Consider the following 22,025-nt stretch of genomic DNA (forward strand, 5'->3'; position numbering starts at 1 on the left):
AGAGAATATCTGCAGAAGTCATCACCAGATTTCTGTCCTTGATATTGATCAATGTCAGCCTGAACACTCCGGTATCCGCTGGCCTTTAGCAGTCACCTTTCTAACAACGTGTTGTGTTTCTGTCTTTTCACCAGAACGGCACGGTGCAGTGTGAGGCCGTCTCCTGCCCTCCCCCTCAGTGCCCGGCGGGCACAGCGCCTGCCTACGTAAAGGGTGCCTGCTGCAAGGAGTGCCAACGTGAGTGGAGTACCCTTAACCCCGTCACCCTCCTACACTCATACAATCATGGACACAATTGCGCACACGCACACACACACACACGCACACACACACACACACACACACACACACACACACACACACACTCAACAGCAAAAAACAAGCAGCACCAGCAGATTTAGAGCACACATCACGCCTCCACAAGGGCTGCCTGACAATTGACCAGGGCTCTGCTGTGTTGCTAAGCTACCTCCTAACATGGCTCTTGAGATGAGTCCATCCTTTTTGCATATACATGGACCCAATCAATTATTCACTAGCTGGCTTCAAAACACAGATGGCCACCAGTCACACAGACACGAGCCAGTAAATCTGGCATCGCTGCATGTGATGTAAAGTAGTTCCTATTTATGGCGCACACGTCGAGGCTGCGAGGGGAAGTGGTGACGACGACAGAAAATGTTAAATGCCTGAATGAGGGAGCGCTCTAAGTGGCGATAGCGTCTTCTTAAATGTCCATTTTTTTAAACTTTGGAGCGCTGATAATATGTTCTTGCTGGATAAATAATTCTGTTTCATCACACATCTACATGGAGGGTCTGTTTTTTTTTTTTCCCTCCACAAGATTCAGCAATGAACTCTTATTAGCCTCCTCACCGCAGCACTCTGCATCTCATATTCTCTCAATTCCCCTCTCAATAAAAATGGATTTCAGAGGATATTAGCTTTTCTCACCCCATCATTCTTCTGGTATTAACCCAAATGAAACAAATAAATGTGATGTGTTTGCTTTTGAGAGGCGGAAGGAGCCGCCTGTCAACATATAGAACAAAAGAATGAATTAGCTTTATTCAGTATTAATAAGAGTGTTCTCCCATGTGGCTTATGTAAGGGATAATTCACAGAGCTGCTGCGGTTTATTTCACAACAATGATACACTAGCTGTACATTATACAGCTTATTACACGGCTACTTACTTCCAGTCAGCTTTACTTGCTGTTTTTTGGTCAACGTTCTTTCTCGAACAGCGAATGAGGGTGTGGTTAATAGGCAGACGTAATTCGTAAACCAGATTGCATCTTTTTTTTAAACCCAGTTTAGATGAATTTACTGTTTATCAGACCACAAATGAGACAAGAATTAGCGCAACACTCCGACTTTCTCTCACTCGCTCTCTTCTTTACCGTCTTTTTTTTTCTCACTTTGAGCACAAAATTAATTTATTTGTCAAAAGAATATTTGGCAAACAGTGTGGCTAATCAACCTAGTCAGGAAATGACTCAAAGAAATATGAAATATCAAAGAAAAACAGTCAACCAGAGTCCGACATCAGAGCTGCGTCCATAGCAACGGTCTGCTATACATAGCAACGGTCTGCTATACGTAGCAACGGTCTGCCATATGTAGCAACGGTCTGTTATACGTAGCAACGGTCTGCCATACGTAGCAACGGTCTGCTATACGTAGCAACGGTCTGCCATACGTAGCAACGGTCTGCCATACGTAGCAACGGTCTGTCATACATAGCAACGGTCTACCATACGTAGCAACGGTCTGTTATACGTAGCAACGGTCTGCCATACATAGCAACAGTATGCCATACATAGCAACGGTCTGCTATACAGAAATAACAGACGGTAGAACGCCGTGATTGACCAATCAGAATCGAGTATTCAACAAAGCTGTGTAATAAAGAAGGTTTACCATGTGAATGATGCTTTACGTATGTATATTAATATTTCTTTGTAGATCTCCCTCCACATCTTGTGTAAGCTGACTTCACTCAAGAACTTTCTCACCACACACTCCCACACACTGCTGCTCTCCTGCTTCCCTTTGCAAACAAACAAATAGACAAGATTCAAGTCTTTATCAGCAACAAACCATTAGTGTTGGATTGTAATCAGCGTGCGTCGGCATCGTTTCCACTGACCCGTGGGGTCGCGGCTGCAACACGGGGGTTTTAAAGTATGTCTCCGATTCAGCTGCCTGCGTTACACAAATATAAACACGTAGCTGGTAATCCCCTTAAACTCAACACCCCTGTGCTCACTTATCTCAACAAGGTAGACAAACACACAGCTAATTACGCATGCTCCGGCTTTGGAGGGAAGAGCGCCGCAAGTTTCCCCACTACAAAGACACGATTCGCTCTCCAAATTAAAGCCTTATCTGGCAGCACAAGGCCTCGCAGGGAGGAGTTCTGAGTCGTTTTCTTTTTTGATGGTCTGTCAAGTAGAGCGTCAAATGGCTGTTTCAGAAGTCCTTCGCTTTCATGATACATCGCTTTGTGATGGGGCCTGACCCGCGGTGTCAATCATTTCCCTTCCTCGTATCAGTCTGAATCTGTCTGACCCCGACTGCTCATCAAACACAGAGTTTCTGCCCATGTGATTATTCCCCCCCGCTCCAGAATCATATGAAACGGATTCTCCTCGGCGTCGCAGAGAGGAGCTCTCTCTCTCTCTCTCTCTCTTTACATATTAATTATTTCATCACTTCCTGAGTTGCTTAATTGGGTTTGATATGCTTGATTTGGTTTGACTTAATTCACCTAAGGACTTAAAAAAAAAAAAGAAAAGCTGTAAATAACAAGGACAGATTGTATCATACATGTAGAACAGAGCTGTTAGATAAGACTCCTGGTGTTCCGCCAGTGATCGTGTCCACAGCCGAGTGTAGGAGTGTAGGTTTGGGTAAATATGAATATATTTGGGGACCGGTGTGTGTAATTATTGAAAATAATAAATGAGAATTGATTATGAGTAGATTAATTAGGTAATAAATAAAGTAATTTGCTGTTTTGTTTTTTATTTGTTTTGAAAATTAATACATGAACAAACACCTAATTTTCTGAGTCTAGAAACAAAATGTATTTATAGTCATCATTTTTGACATTTTATAGACAAAAGGGATTCATCTTTCCAACCCTGCACTTAGTATTACTAAAGTAATCAAACAATTTGTAATGTTTTGAATGAAAAGCATTAAATCACAGTAAATTAAACTGACTTTTCTTCAACAACAGATTCAACTCACATCATTTATAAAAATAAGGGCTGTCATTCATTTTAATGCCACTAATTTCCTTAACAAATTAACGCAACTTTCACCTCGTAGCAGGCTCAGTTTTAAAGCTAGCCATGCAAAGCCATGTCATACTATCTGGTCATGAAGGAGGTTAAATAACGCTCCAAAGCTACGCTAAATTTTGGCGAGGAAAAACTAGCACGGTCATTTCCAAAGGGGTCCCTTGACCTCTGACCTCCAGATATGTGAATGTAAATGGGTTCTATGGGTACCCACGAGTCTCCCCTTTACAGACATGCCCACTTTATGATAATCACATACAGTTTGGGGCAAGTCATAGTCAAGTCAGCACACTGACACACTGACAGCTGTTGTTGCCTGTTGGGCTGCAGTTTGACATGTTATGATTGGAGCATATTGTTTTATGCTAAATGCAGAACCTGTGAGGGTTTCTGGATCAATATCTGTCATTGTTTTGTGTTGTTAATTGATTTCCAATAATAACTATATACATATATTTGCATAAAGCAAGTATATTTGTCCACTCCCATGTTGATAAGAGTATTAAATACTTGACAAATCTCTCTTTAAGGTTCATTTTGAACAAATAAAAAGAATGTGTGAGTACATGCATTGGTCAATTTTTAGATTTTGGTTGCTTCCATAACATGTCTTCTTTCAGAGTAGTGGATAGAAAACATCCAAGGATGTCACATGACACATTTATATGTGTTTATTTTTACTACACTTCGTCTATATTGTGTATGTAGATTTGTCCTAAATTCACCATAAGTTAGTATTAGATAATGCCCCATTTGCATATTTAAATATACAATTTCAAAAAACTTGTCTTATTTTTTTTCATACTTTATTTTTTCCCTTTTTTTAAGGTTGTTTTCATATATGCAATTTACAGTAGTTACAATAGTTTATAAACCAATTTTTTAAGTAGTTGAGCTTACAGATGAACACAATAAGTACACTAGAGAAAACAACTTCAGGATTCAAAATTGAAATAAAATGAAGAAAAGAAAAAAAAATAATAATAAAAAGAAAGAATATAATAATAAAAAAAATTAATACAATGAAAAAAAAAGTAATAATAATAAATTAAATAAACAAATAAGTTAATAGAAAAAAAGGGGGAAAACTTGTCTTAATGTAAATAATCATCATGTTGATATCTATTGGTTAATTTTTTTTACCCTATTCACCTCTAGTGTCCCCCCCTTAAATGCTTTAAAACAAAAGTACAACTCATTATGTTGAATGTGATATTAATGAAATGTGTTTTTTCAGGGGATGATGTGTTTTTATGTTTATTTATTTGACGTGTTTGTGTGTTTATTTGTGTGTATGTATGCTGACGATGTTTCTGTGTCTGCTACCAGCTGTCTGCTTGTTTGGTGGAAGAGAGATGGTGGAGGGGGATCAGAAGGCGGTGCGCGACTCCTCTGGCAGGTGCCTGCTGTTTGAATGCAAGGTAAGTCATGTCAACACACACACACACACACACACACACACACCTAAAGAGAGAAAACACACACTTTTACATACTTATTCAAGATGATTTTATCAATCCTCTGCAGGATGAGACATCATAATAACTCATGTATCCAAGCACTTCAACTCTAATAATTTCCACGTAGCGGTGCATGACAGCTCACTAAACACTCGTTGGCCCGACCTGAGAGGATAAATCAAACGTCAATGAGCCAGCATGCAAGATTGTCTACTTGATTTCATTGATCCGGCTTGTCAGCGTTTTCTTTGTGATGTAAAGAAAATTGTCCAAATCCTTCTAATTAAGTTTACATTTGCAGGCCAGAGCAGCGCACCTGTCAATCACAGGATGCTACAGCCATTCTTCAGCACCAATCATCAGATACCACAGAGGTCCCAAACCATATTCATTCCCCATTATTCCCAGTTATTTGCTTTTGTCTGCCCTGACGCACCAGATGGGTGGGTCGCTCACTTTTGGGAGTAATTCACTTGATGACATTATGCCAGGCAGGCCCAATCAATCACAGAGAAGTGATTTGAAGTTTTTAATCACCTAGCTCTATTGTATGCAACCAACCCCCGCCATGAATTCTGCAGAGCTCCATTAGAATCTGCCGCTTCAGACAGCTGTCTGGCTCGCTTGCCCACACCTGGCCCATCTGTAGTCCCAGTTAACTGACTGGCAGTCCCAGGCAGATCAAAGAAATGGGGACGGGGAGCGCTGTCAGTCAGCCCACTGTTGTAGACTCCTGCAGGCTTCCCCTGACAGCTGCTTGTCACGCCTCTGATCTTCTGTCTGCCTGCTGGCTGGCAGGGGGGGGCCGCAAGTTTTGGGTAGTGGGTGGCAAGACGGTAGCTTGTTTGGAAAGTTGTTTAGGGACTTTTAGGCTACATCCACCACTAGGTTTTAGTTTTAAAATGCAGACGAGCGTTTTGGGTCCGTTTCAGACTGAATCTCCGTCCATACCACCACGCCTGAAAATGCATATCACATGAACATTCACGTACACTGGGCATGCGCGTGCCAGTGTAAACAGGAAGCAGTGCTGGACACGGGAATTGATGTAAAGCGCTCGAATAATAGTTTCCTCCTGCACATGTAGGCAGTAGTAGCAGCATTATAAAATACAGAATTTAAAGGTACTATATGTAACTTTCAGAAAATCCTTATTATCAATGACACCGGTGGCCGTTAAGTGAACTACAGTTCGGTATCCTGTTGCTTGTGTACGTGCTCGCACTCCGTGAGCGCGCACGATCATCCTGGGCATCGGCCAAAACAGTGACGAGACATTACATTACAATCATATATCACCGTTACTATCTGTAATGTCCAATCTCTGTGATATCAAATAGTTCGCCATTTGCAAATGACTTCATCAGCTAACGTTACGAAGCAAAACCTTCTATAGGCAACCGAGAAAGTCGGGGAAGATCTCAGTTTTTAAGTTACATTACAATCTGTTCACACATTGGCAATACAAAGTGATTAACACATGTAAATTGCACAATGATTGCAAGGATAGACAACAAGGTCAGCAATGCTTGTAACTCGTTATCCATGTTGAAATTAACTAGGGATGCACCGATACCGATACCAGTATCGGGTATCAGGTCCGATACTGTGCTCATGTACTCGTACTCGCAAAACGGCTCCGATACAACGACACCGATACCACTTTACAGTGGTGCAGCCAACCCCACTGGGCTGGGATCCCACCACAGCCGGCGCGCAACGGCCCTCACTCCTTTCATTGCGCCAATGGGGGTTTTGCTTGCACCCTCTGACTCGCGCGTGCGTTAGACTCCTTGGTCCGTGTTTGAAGACGGGTCGGGTGGGTTGCCGACTAGAACCGGTGGCGGCGCACCGCCTCGTATGCAGGACTCCCCAGCCTGCTGTGTGTCGCTCACACCCTCCAGCTGGCTGTTAACGAGGGTCTTTTGGCACAGAGAAGTACTCGTATCGGTACTCGGTATCGGCGAGTACCCAAATGTAAGTACTTGTACTCGGTCTGAAAAAAGTGGTATCGGTGCATCCTTAAAATCAACCGCTGGTGGTCGATGCTGATGTCGTTCGGGTTTACATGATGGGGTGTGACGAATAAGGGACGAATCAGGGACCCTGTCTACGCTAAAACACATCCCGGAGTTTTAAAACTAAAGCGGGGTCAGCGGCGTTTCCAAACCTCTCCGTTTTAGGGGCTCCAAAACATCGCGAGGTATAAACATAGCCAAAGTTATGTGTTTTAAAATGCATTAGTATTACAGTGGATGTAGCCGTAGGGGATGTTTGTTTCAAAATCACACGCTGTGTACCGCTTGTACAAGGTCACGACACCTCGTGGACCTGTAGACAGACTGGCTTAAGATTATCCTTAAGTAAAATATTTGTGCACTACAAATAGATAGAAAAAGCCCTTTGTCTTTGTCCAACTGTGTCTCGTGTTAATGACTCTAAATTAGCATCAGTCAGAGGGACACGGATGAGATCATTAGAGGGACCTGCCAAAGGCATGCTGGGAAAAGGAACCCCCTAATCAGGTTTTACTCTCTGACTAAACACACATGCCGGGATAATCCACAAGATTGATTCAATGTTTGTATAATAAAGATGCGTCATGAATCATGATGTAAAACATTGAGGGTAGCAGGAGGAGAGAGGAAGAAGACCGCCTTTATTTCCTTCCAGAAGTAGTTTGGGAATATATTGCTATTGACCAATGAGTAATTGGTTTGTAATGGACACACAGGAGGGCAGAGCGAGAGTGGGAGAGTTAAAGAGGAAACACAGTAGATGAATAATTACCTTCATAATTACATCCAGGCCTCGGGCAAATGAAGAGTGGACCTAAGAGGTAGCTCATGAGATTTGTTTCTCTGTCCGTCACAGGACCGGACCATGCACCGAGTGGTCCCCAGCGAGCCTTGTCCCGAACTCAACTGTGCAGAATCGGAGCAGATCACCTTGAATGACAGATGCTGCAAAGTCTGCAGAGGTACGGAGGAAACGGCATCCTATACGACATCACTACTGTGCCGTAGAACATTCATTTTCTATGCTTGGACGTGATTATTTTGAGTTGTTATTTTCACATTTTACTTTTATTTATGGCAAAAACTGAAGTCAATGGCTGCCTGTAAAGTATCAATCTCAAAACAGCAATAATACAAAGATTTGTCAAATTTATCTCCAGTATCTCTGAATTATTTTAGTTTTTCCCTTAAGATTATCAATCATTCAAACTTTATTTGTGTAGCACCTTTCATACAGTTTAATGCAGCTCAATAAGACAGATCAAGTGTGAACCGTGAAAACAACAAAAAATATAAAAACAATTTAACAATGTGATAATTTGAGACCAATGTACGCGAGACAATGAAATTATTAAAATGTAATAAAATAAAATTAAAAGCTATAATAAGAGTAATAGTAGTAAAACAGTGTGAAGTAAAAACTAGATTAATAAAAATAACAATAAAATATGTTATTAATAAAATAATAATAAAATATATTACAATTATACAATTTAGATACAATAAAATAGGTAATTAATAGAACAACAATAAAATATAATACAATTATACAAATGAAATACAATAAAATAAGTGATTAATAAAATAATAAAATTATACAAATGAAATACAATAAAATAAGTGATTAATAAAATAACAATAAAATTATACAAATTAAATACAATAAAATAGGTGATTATTAAAATAATAATATAATACAATTATGCAAATGAAATACAATAAGACAGGTAATTCATAAAATAACAATAAAATATAATAAAATTGTACAAATTAAATACAATAAAATTTGTGATTAATAAAATAACATAAAATATAATAAAATTATACAAATGAAATATAATACATTAAATTAAATACAATAAAATAGGTGATTAAAAAAATAACAATATAATAAATTATACAAATGAAATACAATAAAATAAGTGATTATTAAAATAACAATATAATACAATTATGCAAATGAAATAAAATAAGACAGGTAATTAATAAAATAACAATAAAATATAATAAAATTATCCAAATTAAATACAATCAAATTTGTGATTAATAAAATAACAATATAATACATTATGCAAATGAAATACAATAAGACAGGTAATTAATAAAATAACAATAAAATATAATAAAATTATGCAAATGAAATACAATAAAATAGGTGATTAAAAAAATAACAATATAATAAATTATACAAATGAAATACAATAAAATAAGTGATTATTAAAATAACAATATAATAAATTATACAAATGAAATACAATAAAATAAGTGATTATTAAAATAACAATACAATACAATTATGCAAATGAAATACAATAAGACAGGTAATTAATAAAATAACAATAAAATATAATAAAATTGTACAAATTAAATACAATAAAATTTGTGATTAATAAAATAACATAAAATATAATAAAATTATACAAATGAAATATAATACATTAAATTAAATACAATAAAATAGGTGATTAAAAAAATAACAATATAATAAATTATACAAATGAAATACAATAAAATAAGTGATTATTAAAATAACAATATAATACAATTATGCAAATGAAATAAAATAAGACAGGTAATTAATAAAATAACAATAAAATATAATAAAATTATCCAAATTAAATACAATCAAATTTGTGATTAATAAAATAACAATATAATACATTATGCAAATGAAATACAATAAGACAGGTAATTAATAAAATAACAATAAAATATAATAAAATTATGCAAATGAAATACAATAAAATAGGTGATTAAAAAAATAACAATATAATAAATTATACAAATGAAATACAATAAAATAAGTGATTATTAAAATAACAATATAATAAATTATACAAATGAAATACAATAAAATAAGTGATTATTAAAATAACAATACAATACAATTATGCAAATGAAATACAATAAGACAGGTAATTAATAAAATAACAATAAAATATAATACAATTATACAAATGAAATATAATACAATTAAATTAAATACAATTAAATAAGTGATTAATAAAATAACTATAAAATATTATCCAATTATACAAATTGAATAAAATAAAATAGGTGATTAATAAGATACAGATTATGAAGTCTGATGCAACAGAGAGCAAATTAGTGTAATTTTTTCCTAGTAAGCCTCGTAAAGAAGCCACAGTATGGACGCTCAGAGAAAAGGTTGTGATACTATGACATAACCTTTCCACTGGCCCCGCATGCCTCCATCACTCCTCGCCTCCTCTCTCCTCTGGGTCTCAACCTTTTCCTCTGCGTGCCTCCTGCAGGTCACGACTTCTGCTCGGAGGGCCACGGCTGCGTGGAGCACTCCGACTGTGTGAACCTGGAGGCGGGAGACTGCTGTGTTTGTAAGGATGGCTTCCGCCCGCTGCGAGACGACAACGCCTACTGTGAAGGTACGGCGTGGCTCTGAATAACAAACCGTGACTTTTAGCCGAAGTTTATTTGCCCTCCGAGAGCGGATACGTGGTTGTTTTCTGTGATTGTTGTCTTGGCTGCTGCATCGAAGGGGTCATGAGAGTAACATGTTCTCTGCTGTTTGGGAGGACACGGGATATTTATTATTTCAGAGTTATTTTTACTCAGAAGAATTAACAGTTGTCATGGCGCTCTGACTTCTTGGTCTCAGCCTGGTTTGATTCAGTTTCGTGAAATGAGCTCAAGGAGAACACGCATATCTTCGGCATGACAGCGGCAGGTACACGTGTCTCCAGCATCATTTTTAAAATCAGTTCTCTTTGACTGTTTGGACTCAACCAAAACCAACAATGATCTGATCCTACTAAGAAGTATTACCATGTGAAGCCAAAGCCTGATATGACTTATTCATCTATTCCATAAAACTCCACTGCTGTCCAAAAAACTATTAAAACCACAATGAGTCACAAAACCATAAATATATATATATATATATATATATATATATATATATATACACTGTACTGTATATAAGAAGTTGTTCACCGTTACGTCACCCATTGGTTTGTGGACTGATGTTTTGAAGCCTCGAGTTCGGCATTTTGTCCGTCGCCATCTTGTTTTTTTTGTCTGTCGCCATCTTGGTTTCTGTCCGTCGCCATCTTGGTTTCTGTCCGTCGCCATCTTGGTTTCTGTCCGTCGCCATCTTGGTTTCTGTCCGTCGCCATCTTGTTTTTTGTCCGTCGCCATCTTGGTTTCTGTCCGTCGCCATCTTGGTTTTTGTCCGTCGCCATCTTGGTTTTTGTACGTCGCCATCTTGGTTTCTGTCCGTCGCCATCTTGGTTTTTGTACGTCGCCATCTTGGTTTCTGTCCGTCGCCATCTTGGTTTTTGTCCGTCGCCATCTTGGTTTCTGTCCGTCGCCATCTTGTTTTTTGTACGTCGCCATCTTGTTTTTTGTCCGTCGCCATCTTGTTTTTTGTCCGTCGCCATCTTGGTTTCTGTCCGTCGCCATCTTGGTTTTTTTGTCTGTCGCCATCTTGGTTTCTGTCCGTCGCCATCTTGGTTTTTGTTCGTCGCCATCTTGTTTTTTGTCCGTCGCCATCTTGGTTTCTGTCCGTCGCCATCTTGGTTTCTGTCCGTCGCCATCTTAGTTTCTGTCCGTCGCCATCTTGGTTTTTGTCCGTCGCCATCTTGGTTTTTGTCCGTCGCCATCTTGTTTTTTGTACGTCGCCATCTTGGTTTCTGTCCGTCGCCATCTTGGTTTTTGTACGTCGCCATCTTGGTTTCTGTCCGTCGCCATCTTGGTTTTTGTCCGTCGCCATCTTGTTTTTTGTACGTCGCCATCTTGTTTTTTGTCCGTCGCCATCTTGTTTTTTGTACGTCGCCATCTTGGTTTCTGTCCGTCGCCATCTTGGTTTTTGTACGTCGCCATCTTGGTTTCTGTCCGTCGCCATCTTGGTTTTTGTCCGTCGCCATCTTGTTTTTTGTACGTCGCCATCTTGTTTTTTGTCCGTCGCCATCTTGGTTTTTTTGTCCGTTGCCATCTTGGTTTCTGTCCGTCGCCATCTTGGTTTTTTTGTCTGTCGCCATCTTGGTTTTGTCCGTCGCCATCTTGTTTTTTTTGTCTGTCGCCATCTTGGTTTCTGTCCGTCGCCATCTTGTTTCTTGTCCGTCGCCATCTTGGTTTCTGTCCGTCGCCATCTTGGTTTTTGTCTGTCGCCATCTTGGTTTTTGTCCGTCGCCATCTTGGTTTTTGTCCGTCGCCATCTTGTTTTTTGTCCGTCGCCATCTTGGTTTCTGTCCGTCGCCATCTTGGTTTCTGTCCGTTGCCATCTTGGTTTCTGTCCGTCGCCATCTTGGTTTCTGTCCGTCGCCATCTTGGTTTTTGTCCGTCGCCATCTTGGTTTTTGTCCGTCGCCATCTTGTTTTTTGTACGTCGCCATCTTGGTTTCTGTCCGTCGCCATCTTGGTTTTTGTACGTCGCCATCTTGGTTTCTGTCCGTCGCCATCTTGGTTTTTGTCCGTCGCCATCTTGGTTTCTGTCCGTCGCCATCTTGTTTTTTGTACGTCGCCATCTTGTTTTTTGTCCGTCGCCATCTTGGTTTTTTTGTCCGTTGCCATCTTGGTTTCTGTCCGTCGCCATCTTGTTTTTTTTGTCTGTCGCCATCTTGGTTTTGTCCGTCGCCATCTTGTTTTTTTTGTCTGTCGCCATCTTGGTTTCTGTCCGTCGCCATCTTGTTTTTTGTCCGTCGCCATCTTGGTTTCTGTCCGTCGCCATCTTGGTTTTTGTCTGTCGCCATCTTGGTTTTTGTCCGTCGCCATCTTGGTTTTTGTCTGTTGCCATCTTGTTTTTTGTCCGTCGCCATCTTGGTTTCTGTCCGTCGCCATCTTGGTTTCTGTCCGTTGCCATCTTGGTTTCTGTCCGTCGCCATCTTGGTTTCTGTCCGTCGCCATCTTGGTTTCTGTCCGTCGCCATCGTGGTTTTTGTCCGTCGTGGTACGGTGAGGTGGTCGGCTTGTTATCAACACGGTGTGTTTATGTGTCGGCGGATGCCTCTCTCATTCAGCAGCCTCGTTATGTCTGTATAACGTTGCACTACGTTGCACTACGTTACACTACGTTGACTCTCATCCCGTCAGCTATCGCTTTGTTCTTGCTCACCGCGGACGGACAGCAGCTCCACACATCCACACACGTCTCTCTGCTCGCAGAAGGAGGAAGGAGGCGGGGTCACGCGTCATCAACGCGTCATCAGTTACATTGTGCATGTGTTTCACCGTGTGGTCTTAATGCTGAATACGGATCATGATCCGGATCGCCACCAAAATCTAATGGATTGTTCCAAAAAGTTTCATTCAAATCCATCGAACTTTTGGAGTAATCCTGCTAACAGACAGACAAACTAACCAACGCCGTTGAAAACAAAACCTCCTTAGCTCCTTCAAGGCCTTTGGAGGTAATAACGTTGTGGAAAGTCGGATTGTGGGGGTCAGGAGAGTGAATATACATCGACCTTGAACTCTTTACATGTAGAGTATGTGAGTTTATAATGTCTTTCTTTCCTTTAGACGTGCCCATACAACCACGAACAACACCTTGCCCTAACCTTAAAGGATAATACAAGTGTTACGTCTCTTTTATTCCCAGCGAGGTCATCTCCCAGTAAGCATAGTAGGAGATGTGACGGCTTATTTCACACCTTTCAGAAGAAAGTGTTTTCTGCTATTCATTCTGCAGCGTTATGAAAGCAGCTTCCACAGACTTGCTTCAGGGTCGAAGGAGATAATCCTGCACAATAAATACAATAAATGTCTTTGTTCACATTTATGTCACATTACTCTCCGCTGACCTGACACCCCCGAAAGAATTCCCTCTAAAAACTTTACTTTCACTTTAGTGCCATGTGTTTTTGTTTGCTTTTGTTAGTTTGATTGAATTGTTAAAAAATGTAAATGCATAGACAGTGAATTGCAAAAATTATGTAGACGTTTGCTAAATACCCATGAAAACACTTTGTTGAATTCATGCTTTTATCGCATAATCCTTTTGTGATGGGAGACAGTAATCCCCTCATTATTTGTGTCCACAACACGCAGTAACTGCTTCTCAGAATGCTTTTTGAGACACTAATGTTTGTCTTCGCAGTCAGTTGATCAATTTGTGATATAAAAACATGCTCAAGGGGCTTTATGTGTGCATGCATTTAGTGTCACTCTGCTGGGGGAGTGATTATAGTCGTGTCATCTGTCATCGGTGAGGTCATTCATAACTGATTACACACTAAAGCCCCTGGACAAAAAAAAACCCCACTAATGCTGCATTCACACGAGATCAGGCGTCGTGCGTCAGTGTGGGAGAGTCACATTGACGGCCCGTTTAACAACAAGCGACTGCACGACAATTAACGCCTTTTGTTCGGTCGTGGCTGGGTTGCACAGCTTTGTTGCCGGTTACATGATTGGCCGCCGCGGCGTGACGTCAGGTTGCGTTTCTGTTTCTAATCTTCCGCCGAAGGCTGCTGCGTTTTTTCCGTCACGCCCTGTAACTCCTGCAGCTGCAACCCAAACGCATTAGCCCCATTCAAAATGAATGGGATAACCTGCGTTATCGCTGGTGTGAATGCAGCCTAACACCCACAATCATCTGGGTTTTGTCTTTAGAGGGAAAGGTTACATCCAGCATTCATTCCCGGGACAAATTACTCTGCATTATCACGGGTATTTATGACACCGGGATGGACGCGGGATGGATGTTTTACCCCTTTTCCCGACGCTTTCTTTGTCATCTCAGCCACAAATTCCTCCCGTCTCCGTCCGAGCGGCGCTCCAACATTGTTCCAAATTAGTCTCCACCGAGTTGAAAGAGAGACGGAATAAGTTGCCGATAAAGAAAGACGTTTACCCGCATATACGCTAGGGCTGGGCGATATATCGATGTACACTCACCGGCCACTTTATTAGGTACACCTTGCTAGTACCGGGTGGTCTTCTGCTTCAAGGTTGGACGTGTTGTGCGTTCAGAGATGGTATTCTGCATACCTTGGTTGTAACGAGTGGTTATTTGAGTTACTGTTGCCTTTCTATCATCTCCAACCACTCTGCCCATTCTCCTCTGACCTCTGACATCAACAAGGCATTTCCGTCCACACAACTGCCGCTCACTGGATATTTTCTCTTGTTGGGACCATTCTCTGTAAACCCTAGAGATGGTTGTGCGTGAAAATCCCAGTAGATCAGCAGTTTAATACTCAGACCAGCCCGTCTGGCACCAACAACCATGCCACGTTGAAAGTCACTTAAATCCCCTTTCTTCCCCATTCTGATGCTCGGTTTGAACTTCAGCAAGTCGTCTTCACCACGTCTAGATGCCTAAATGCATTGAGTTGCTGCCATGTGATTGGCTGATTAGCTATTTGTGTTAACAAGCAATTGAACAGGTGTGCCTAATAAAGTGGCCGGTGAGTGTATATCGATATCGTGAAATCGTACTATGGCATAAGTGTTTTGTTTTATATTGATATTGAGATATTTGGTAAAGATTTTCTCCGTACCGCCTAGCCCTAATATACGCACTCACTTTGATGGAAAACAGCCTCAGATGTCTCCAACCATGTTGCACTTCAACGTAAAACAAAATGTGATTGGTTATATCAGCACTGCTCTCTTATAAAAACCGACAGTGTTTTACTCGATTGCCTTTTGAATGTCCCACATTACATGATTGAAAAACACGCTCTATATACCTCATTGAGCAGGTCATTTCATGTTGATGGTGAAAAAGTCTGCTCAGAGTTCAAACGTTCACGCACTAAATTGATGGTGCTTCGGCTGAATTCCTCTCCTCTCATCTTGACTGAATTCTACCAGATGCATCGTTAAAAAGTGATGACTTTATCATCTCCGACGCTATCCTGCAGTGAAATATGTAGTAAACATCATGTCATAACTGCTGTGCATCTCTGGTATTAATGAGCAAACATGGCATCAAAGTTACTCAGGATCTTCTGCGTATGACCTTGACAGCTGCCTTCTTGATCTTCTTTCTGCATTGTGTGTGTGTGTGTGCACTTTTAGAGCATCTGTTTGTGAGTGCATGTCTTGGCCTATTTTTTTTTTTTTTTTAATCTGCAGTCCACACACTCCTTGTAATATATTTGCTGTCATCAAGATGAGGCTTAAGTGTCAATCGAGCAGCAGAGCGTTTGGTTAGCTGGTGCTAAATGAAAGAGTAGTATAGTTCACAGCTTCTGCAGATCTCACATGAATTTACAGATATGAGCGTTTGTCCATGCAGGTAATTAGACGGTCTCAGGGAATCTGCATAATTGAAGATACTGTCTGTGTTAAATTAATGGGAAATTATGCTGTTGGTTGTAGGTTGTGATCAAATGCCGGCCCTCATTCACCATATCGGTGTTAAACAATGATCTCTCTGAAAACATCATTCAGACGGCGGTGGGAAGTAATTAACATTTACTCAGACACGAGGCTAAAGTACAACTCTGAGGGACTCGTAGTTATTTCTATTTCATGCTAATTGAAACTTACTATATATAGTATACTCCACTGCATTCCAGATGTTGTTCAGGTGGCCTTTTTTATTACTGAATTACATTAATTTGACCGCTCTACTAATTACTTTGCAGATTAAGATGCCAACAGTTTATAAGTAGTTCAAATTAGCTCCATTTGAGAATGCTGCTTATATGTTAACATACATCGGTAACAATATTATAATCAGAAAATAGTCAATCAGGGGTCATCCTGCATGAGTGCTTTCGCTTTTGATACTTCAGTACATTTTGCCAATAATACTTAGTATTTCGAATGCAGGTATTTTAATTATTTAATTGCAGTTTTGTTTTTTTTACAATGCGGTGTTGTTGCTTTTACTTCAAAGCTGCACTAATCAATATTTTGTGTATTAACAATGGACCAAATGGATCAAGAGCCTACAGGAGAGTGAATATCAGACTTTCATTTATCAGGCGTTCACAAACACGACTTCAAATGAATGCTGATTTTGCTGCGTGTCTGCTGGATGTGTAAATAGGCAACTGTTTGCTGAAACATTCACGGTAATGAGTTAAAGGACCAGTGTGTAACAATGAGGGGGGGATCTATTGGCAGAAATGGATTTTATAATATTAATAAGTATGTTTCCTTTAATGTAAAAACACCTGAAAATATGAATCGTTGTGTTTTCGTTACCTTGGAATGAGCCGTTTATATCTACATATGGAGCGAGTCCTCTCTCCTTGTAGTCCGTCATGTTGCACCGCCATGGTTCTACAGTAGCCCAGAACGGCTTGGGCCGGAGTCAATATCATTACTCGCTCCCGCCGCTGCCGCCACTCTCTCTCTTGCTTCACTACTCACTTCCCATGCACACACACACTCTAAGCACTGGCTCTGCTCTAACTGACCTATGCTACTCTTACAACAACCCGCTCTGTTTCTCCGCCATGCTTCTACAGTGGCCCAGAACGGACAAACCAAACTCTGTTAACTTTTCCTGCTTAGGCCAGAGACAATAACGTTACTCGCTACCGTCGCTGCCGCTCTCTCTCTTGCTTCACCACTCACTTCCCACGTGTACACACATTCTACGCTCTCTACTTTTACAACAACTGGCCCTAGAGAGGGCCATTCGTATATTTACGTCAGCTAGCAATCCTACACACTTGGCACACGGGAGAAGTTGTAATCTGCAACCTCACCGCTAGATACCGCCAGATCCCACACACTGTTCCTTTAAAGGTAAATATCGTGCTCATTTTCAGGTTCATACTTGTATTTTGGGTTTCTATTTGAACATGTTTACATGCTTTAATTTTCAAATTACACATTATTTTTCTCATATTGTCTGTCTGAATATACCTGTATTCACCCTCTGTCAGAAACGCTCCGTGCGTTTCAATGGAATGGCAACGAAATTGCGTTGCTAGGAAACAGCTTGGGTCCATGTTTACTTCCTGTCAGCTGATGTCATTCACATAAAGAAGAGGTCATTCTTTTGAAAATGACTTTGACCATCCGTTTAATTCTAGTGTCAAAGAGAAAGAGAAAACATGACGACAAATATTTGACCCTTAATTCGTCTGGAGTCGAGGCTAGATTTCTGTTCCACTCACACATCAACATTATTTTGCTCTGAAAACAAGCAGAAAATCGTTTTTTGCAGCTCGGTTGCTTTTTGTTTCATCGTTACCACGTGTGTAAATGTCCAAGGACAGACTTGTGCCTCCAACATCAACACTGTTCATCTCAAGAGCAGCCCGACTCTCGCTATGAAATTGGATGGCAGTGTTTGTGGTGAGTGTTTGCATCAGAGACAGCACAGAGAAAACCTGAAATTGACTCAATTGCTGATGGGGTTCTCTTAAAAGCAATTGATTTCATGTGCGTCTCTGTGACTTACAATATGATTGTGTGTTTGGAAAATGAAAGAACTGTCTTGCCAAAACATCGAGCATCCTGCGGGTGGATGAGAGAATGTCTTTGTATAATAGGTACACTATTTTGCGGCTGCAAGATGTACAAAAAGAAAGATGAGTGAAATTGGCTGCTTTAGATGAGTTTCAATACGGTGGTGCCCCACCAGATGAGATGAGAAGTCCAACTTAGAGGCAATTTTGTGTATTGAACACAGCAGAGAGATCATAAAGCAGAAAGACGGAGGCCCGCAGGAGCAGGTTTTTATGTAAACACACACGTTTTTTTGAGTCTAGTCAAACGTAAAGACAAACATCACAGAAAGCACAGACAGATACTAGCTCTTTAAAACACTCCTAGGTCAGAGATGGGCTCAAAATAGCCGATGAGATCACTTCTGTGTAAATTTTTCATAGAAGCAGCAGTAGGGAAAACTCAGGGGGATACTAGCCCTGCCTTTGTGTAAGTCTGTGTGTGTGTCTGTGTGTGTGTGTGTGTGTGTGTGTGTGTGTGTGTGCAGGTGGATGTGTGTGTTTGAGTTCTCCAACAGGACAAAAAAGAAAAAGAGCCCAGTTATTTTTCCATCCTCTCCTCCTGTCGGTGCAGTCGGGATGAAGGCCTATTTTGCTACATGCATGCGTGTGTTTAGGACAGAATTAGACAGAGGGGCGAGCAGTGGAGAAGTGACAGACTGTGTGATTGTCTCTAAATTGAACAATCAGTATAGTTCAACGTGTTGAGATAATACCATTATTCATCTCAGCATTGTGGAGGACTGCAGACAGAGAGACATTTCCCATTGTTGTCTGGTTTTGAAATGCCCTACTTTAGAAAAGTCTCCGTCAGGATTGGTGAAAAAGAAAAAGGCTGCTCCGGTGTTTTGTGTTGCGTCCGTATGGGAGATGTGAAATACGAAATGATATCCTGTAAAAAATCGAGGAAATGGAAAGAGACAAAGTATGCAACAGGATTTTATTTTGATGCAAAGCGTATCCTAGATAGTGTTATTTTTACTGACTCACTTTATCAGGGACAGTGCACAATACTTGAAGTATGATTTATATGCACCACATTTACACAAATGCATAGATAGAGTTAGATAGCTAGTTAGATAACAACATAAACATTAAAGGGTCCGTTCACCCAAATAAACATTTTCTCACTTACATAGGCAACCACCAGGTCTGAAAAGTGAAGCCAGTGCTGAAGTGCCTTAAACCTGCATTCTTTCTAACAGCCAGCAGGGGGCGACTCCTCTGGTTGCAACAAGAAGTCTGATTGTATAGAAGTCTATGAGAAAATGAGCCTACTTCTCTCTTGATTTATTACCTCAGTAAACATTGTAAACATGAGTTTATGATCTCAAATCGCTAGTTTCAAGTCTTCTTCAATACATCATGATGTTCATTTAGTAAATTATGGTCCCATTTAGAGTCAGATAGACCATAAAGCAGGGGATGCTTTAGGGCGGGGCTACCTTGTGATTGACAGGTTGCTACCACGGCGTTGTCCGGTCTGGGTGTTGTTCGTATTTTCGTTTTAGTACTTTAACCCTTTCACAGTCTGTTTTCACTTCATCAAAGTTTATATCAACATTTTGGTCCACTGAAAATGACAAAATGCCGAACTCGAGGCTTCAAAACGGCAGTCCACAAACCAATGTGTGACGTCACGGTGACTACGTGCACTTCTTATATACAGTACAGTATATATATATACATATACTGTATATATGTATATACAGTATATGTATATATATATTTATGGTTGTGTGGTTCATTGAAATGTTTTTAATAGTTTTGTGGACAACAGTTGAGTTTTATGGAATAGATGAATAAATCATATCAGGCATTGGCCTCTCATGGTAATACTTCTTAGTAGGATCAGATTATTGTTGGTTTTGGTTGAGTCCAAACAGTCAAAGATAATTGATTTTTCAAAAAAAGAGTGAGGTTTTATCGCCTATAAGCCACTGCCGTGTGTGTGTGTGCGTGCGTGTGTGTGAGCATATCGTGTGTGAACATAGAGCGATCCGATTGCCGCTGCTGTCTTTTGAATGTCACAAGGTGGCAGCAGGCTAATTGGCTCTGACTGAAGAGCACGGCCTACTCCAAAACCCAATCACTGCCGGGATGAGCCTCGAGCCTCTGGTGTCCCCCCACATATACACACACATATACACACACAGGCAAACATGTACACACTCTGACTGGCCGTGTGTGTTTATACACACCTCACCTCTGTGACCCCGCTGAAATGTCACCCAAGACAGACAATCCCACCGTCATCCAGACAGTCCCCTCCAGAGTAAATAACAGTATCCGAGCACTGCTTAACCAACATCCTTCAAATGCCACACGGGACCAATCTCCTCTCTGCTCCTTTTTACAGACGGGATCACACTTAACTCATCGACTGCTTTACGCTCATTTCACATTTAAACATCCATGACTTAGACACAACACTAAAGTACATTTACTCAAGTAGAGTTCTTAAAGTCCCAGTGAATCAAGAGTTAGAGCGTCTTTAACTTCTCTACTGTGACGTAATCCCCAGTGAAACGGAATATTTGAGCCGTGTACCTCTGCAAGAGGGATTTAAATCGAATTTTGCTTATATTGTTATACACCGAGGATGTGAACTAAAAGGGTTAAAATGACATTTTTCATTTCATCTGGACTTTAACCAAAGATTTCAGGTTCTTGCACTTCACTTAGACCTTCAGACCTAAACCACTTTTACTCGCAAGGAAGTACTTTTTCCATGGTGGTATTGCTACTTTTTTTTTAACACAAGTGTGCAAAACATTTGGTTTATTGCTAGATTATTATGAATAATTAATTATTATAACATCTCATCAATGAATCAAGAATTGTACAACTTAATACAATTTCATTTAATGATGTAAAACTAGTTCCGCTCTTTGACGGATGGGTAAACTCTCCAAGCTGTTTTTTTCTTGCGTTCCAATCAGTAATAAACGAGCAAAGAAAACAGTGAATAAATTAATTACTGTAATATATAACCACATCTGAGTTTTATCTCAAAGAATATCTTATAGATATAATCAACAATATTCAATAAAGATCCTTTGGTTGATCTCTGCAAACAGAAGGCATTAATATGTAAAACACATTTTATTAAAGTAAACCCAGCGTGCTTTACATTCAAATACAGCAATGAGAAGATGCAACAATAACAAAAGAAGAATACATGTATTATTGAGCTAAATGTGATCTTGTCATGGCGAGGCAAGTGTATTTGTATAGCACGTACCTCTCAACAACAAGGCAATTCAAAGTGCTTTACATAAAACATAAAGGCATTAAGAAAAGAACACAAGGTGATATGAAAAGACAATATAAAAATAATAGAATTTAAAAAAGGGAAAAACAAGTGTTTTCAGTATAAATAAGCTCAAATAGAATAAGACAGATTACACAGTAAACGTTACAGTGCAGTTCAAGATATGAATAAATAGTTTAACTTAATAAAAAAAACAAATGTTTTGATTTAAAAGAAGTGAGAGTTGTAGAAGATCAGCCTGTCGTGGAGCTCTCATCGGCGTTTGTGCTGCATGTTACTCCCTGTTTAGACCTCTGGCCTATAGGCTGCTAACGGTCACAGATTGACGCGTGATGGATGATGATGCTCCATCGATTTACGCGTGGTGGAAAAATCTTTCCCATTTTAATGAGAGCCGTGATGGAGAGCGAAAACCCCATTGACGCTGCCGCCCCGTAAACAAGGCAGTTTGAGATGCAGCGGGCTTCAAATTTGAGGCATGCCAAATCGAAGCGCGCTAAGTGCATGTTTAATGTGACATGTGAACACACCCACAGACACACACTTGATGCAGTCATTCAAAAGGCTG

The 22,025-nt window shown here is 40.1% G+C and overlaps 1 protein-coding gene across 1 annotated transcript in view; it reads left to right on the forward strand.

The window, feature by feature from the left end:
• Positions 1-22,025, forward strand: part of nell2a (neural EGFL like 2a) — a 103,455-nt gene that overhangs the window by 26,485 nt on the left and 54,945 nt on the right. Inside the window, exons 9-12 of the mRNA XM_074634203.1 lie at positions 135-237; positions 4,641-4,732; positions 7,646-7,751; positions 10,065-10,193. Of these exons, the coding sequence (XP_074490304.1) occupies positions 135-237; positions 4,641-4,732; positions 7,646-7,751; positions 10,065-10,193 (430 nt within the window). The remainder of the gene's footprint in view (positions 1-134; positions 238-4,640; positions 4,733-7,645; positions 7,752-10,064; positions 10,194-22,025) is intronic.

Source organism: Sebastes fasciatus, chromosome 4, assembly GCF_043250625.1.
Source record: "Sebastes fasciatus isolate fSebFas1 chromosome 4, fSebFas1.pri, whole genome shotgun sequence".
NCBI classification, from domain to species: Eukaryota; Metazoa; Chordata; class Actinopteri; order Perciformes; family Sebastidae; genus Sebastes; species Sebastes fasciatus.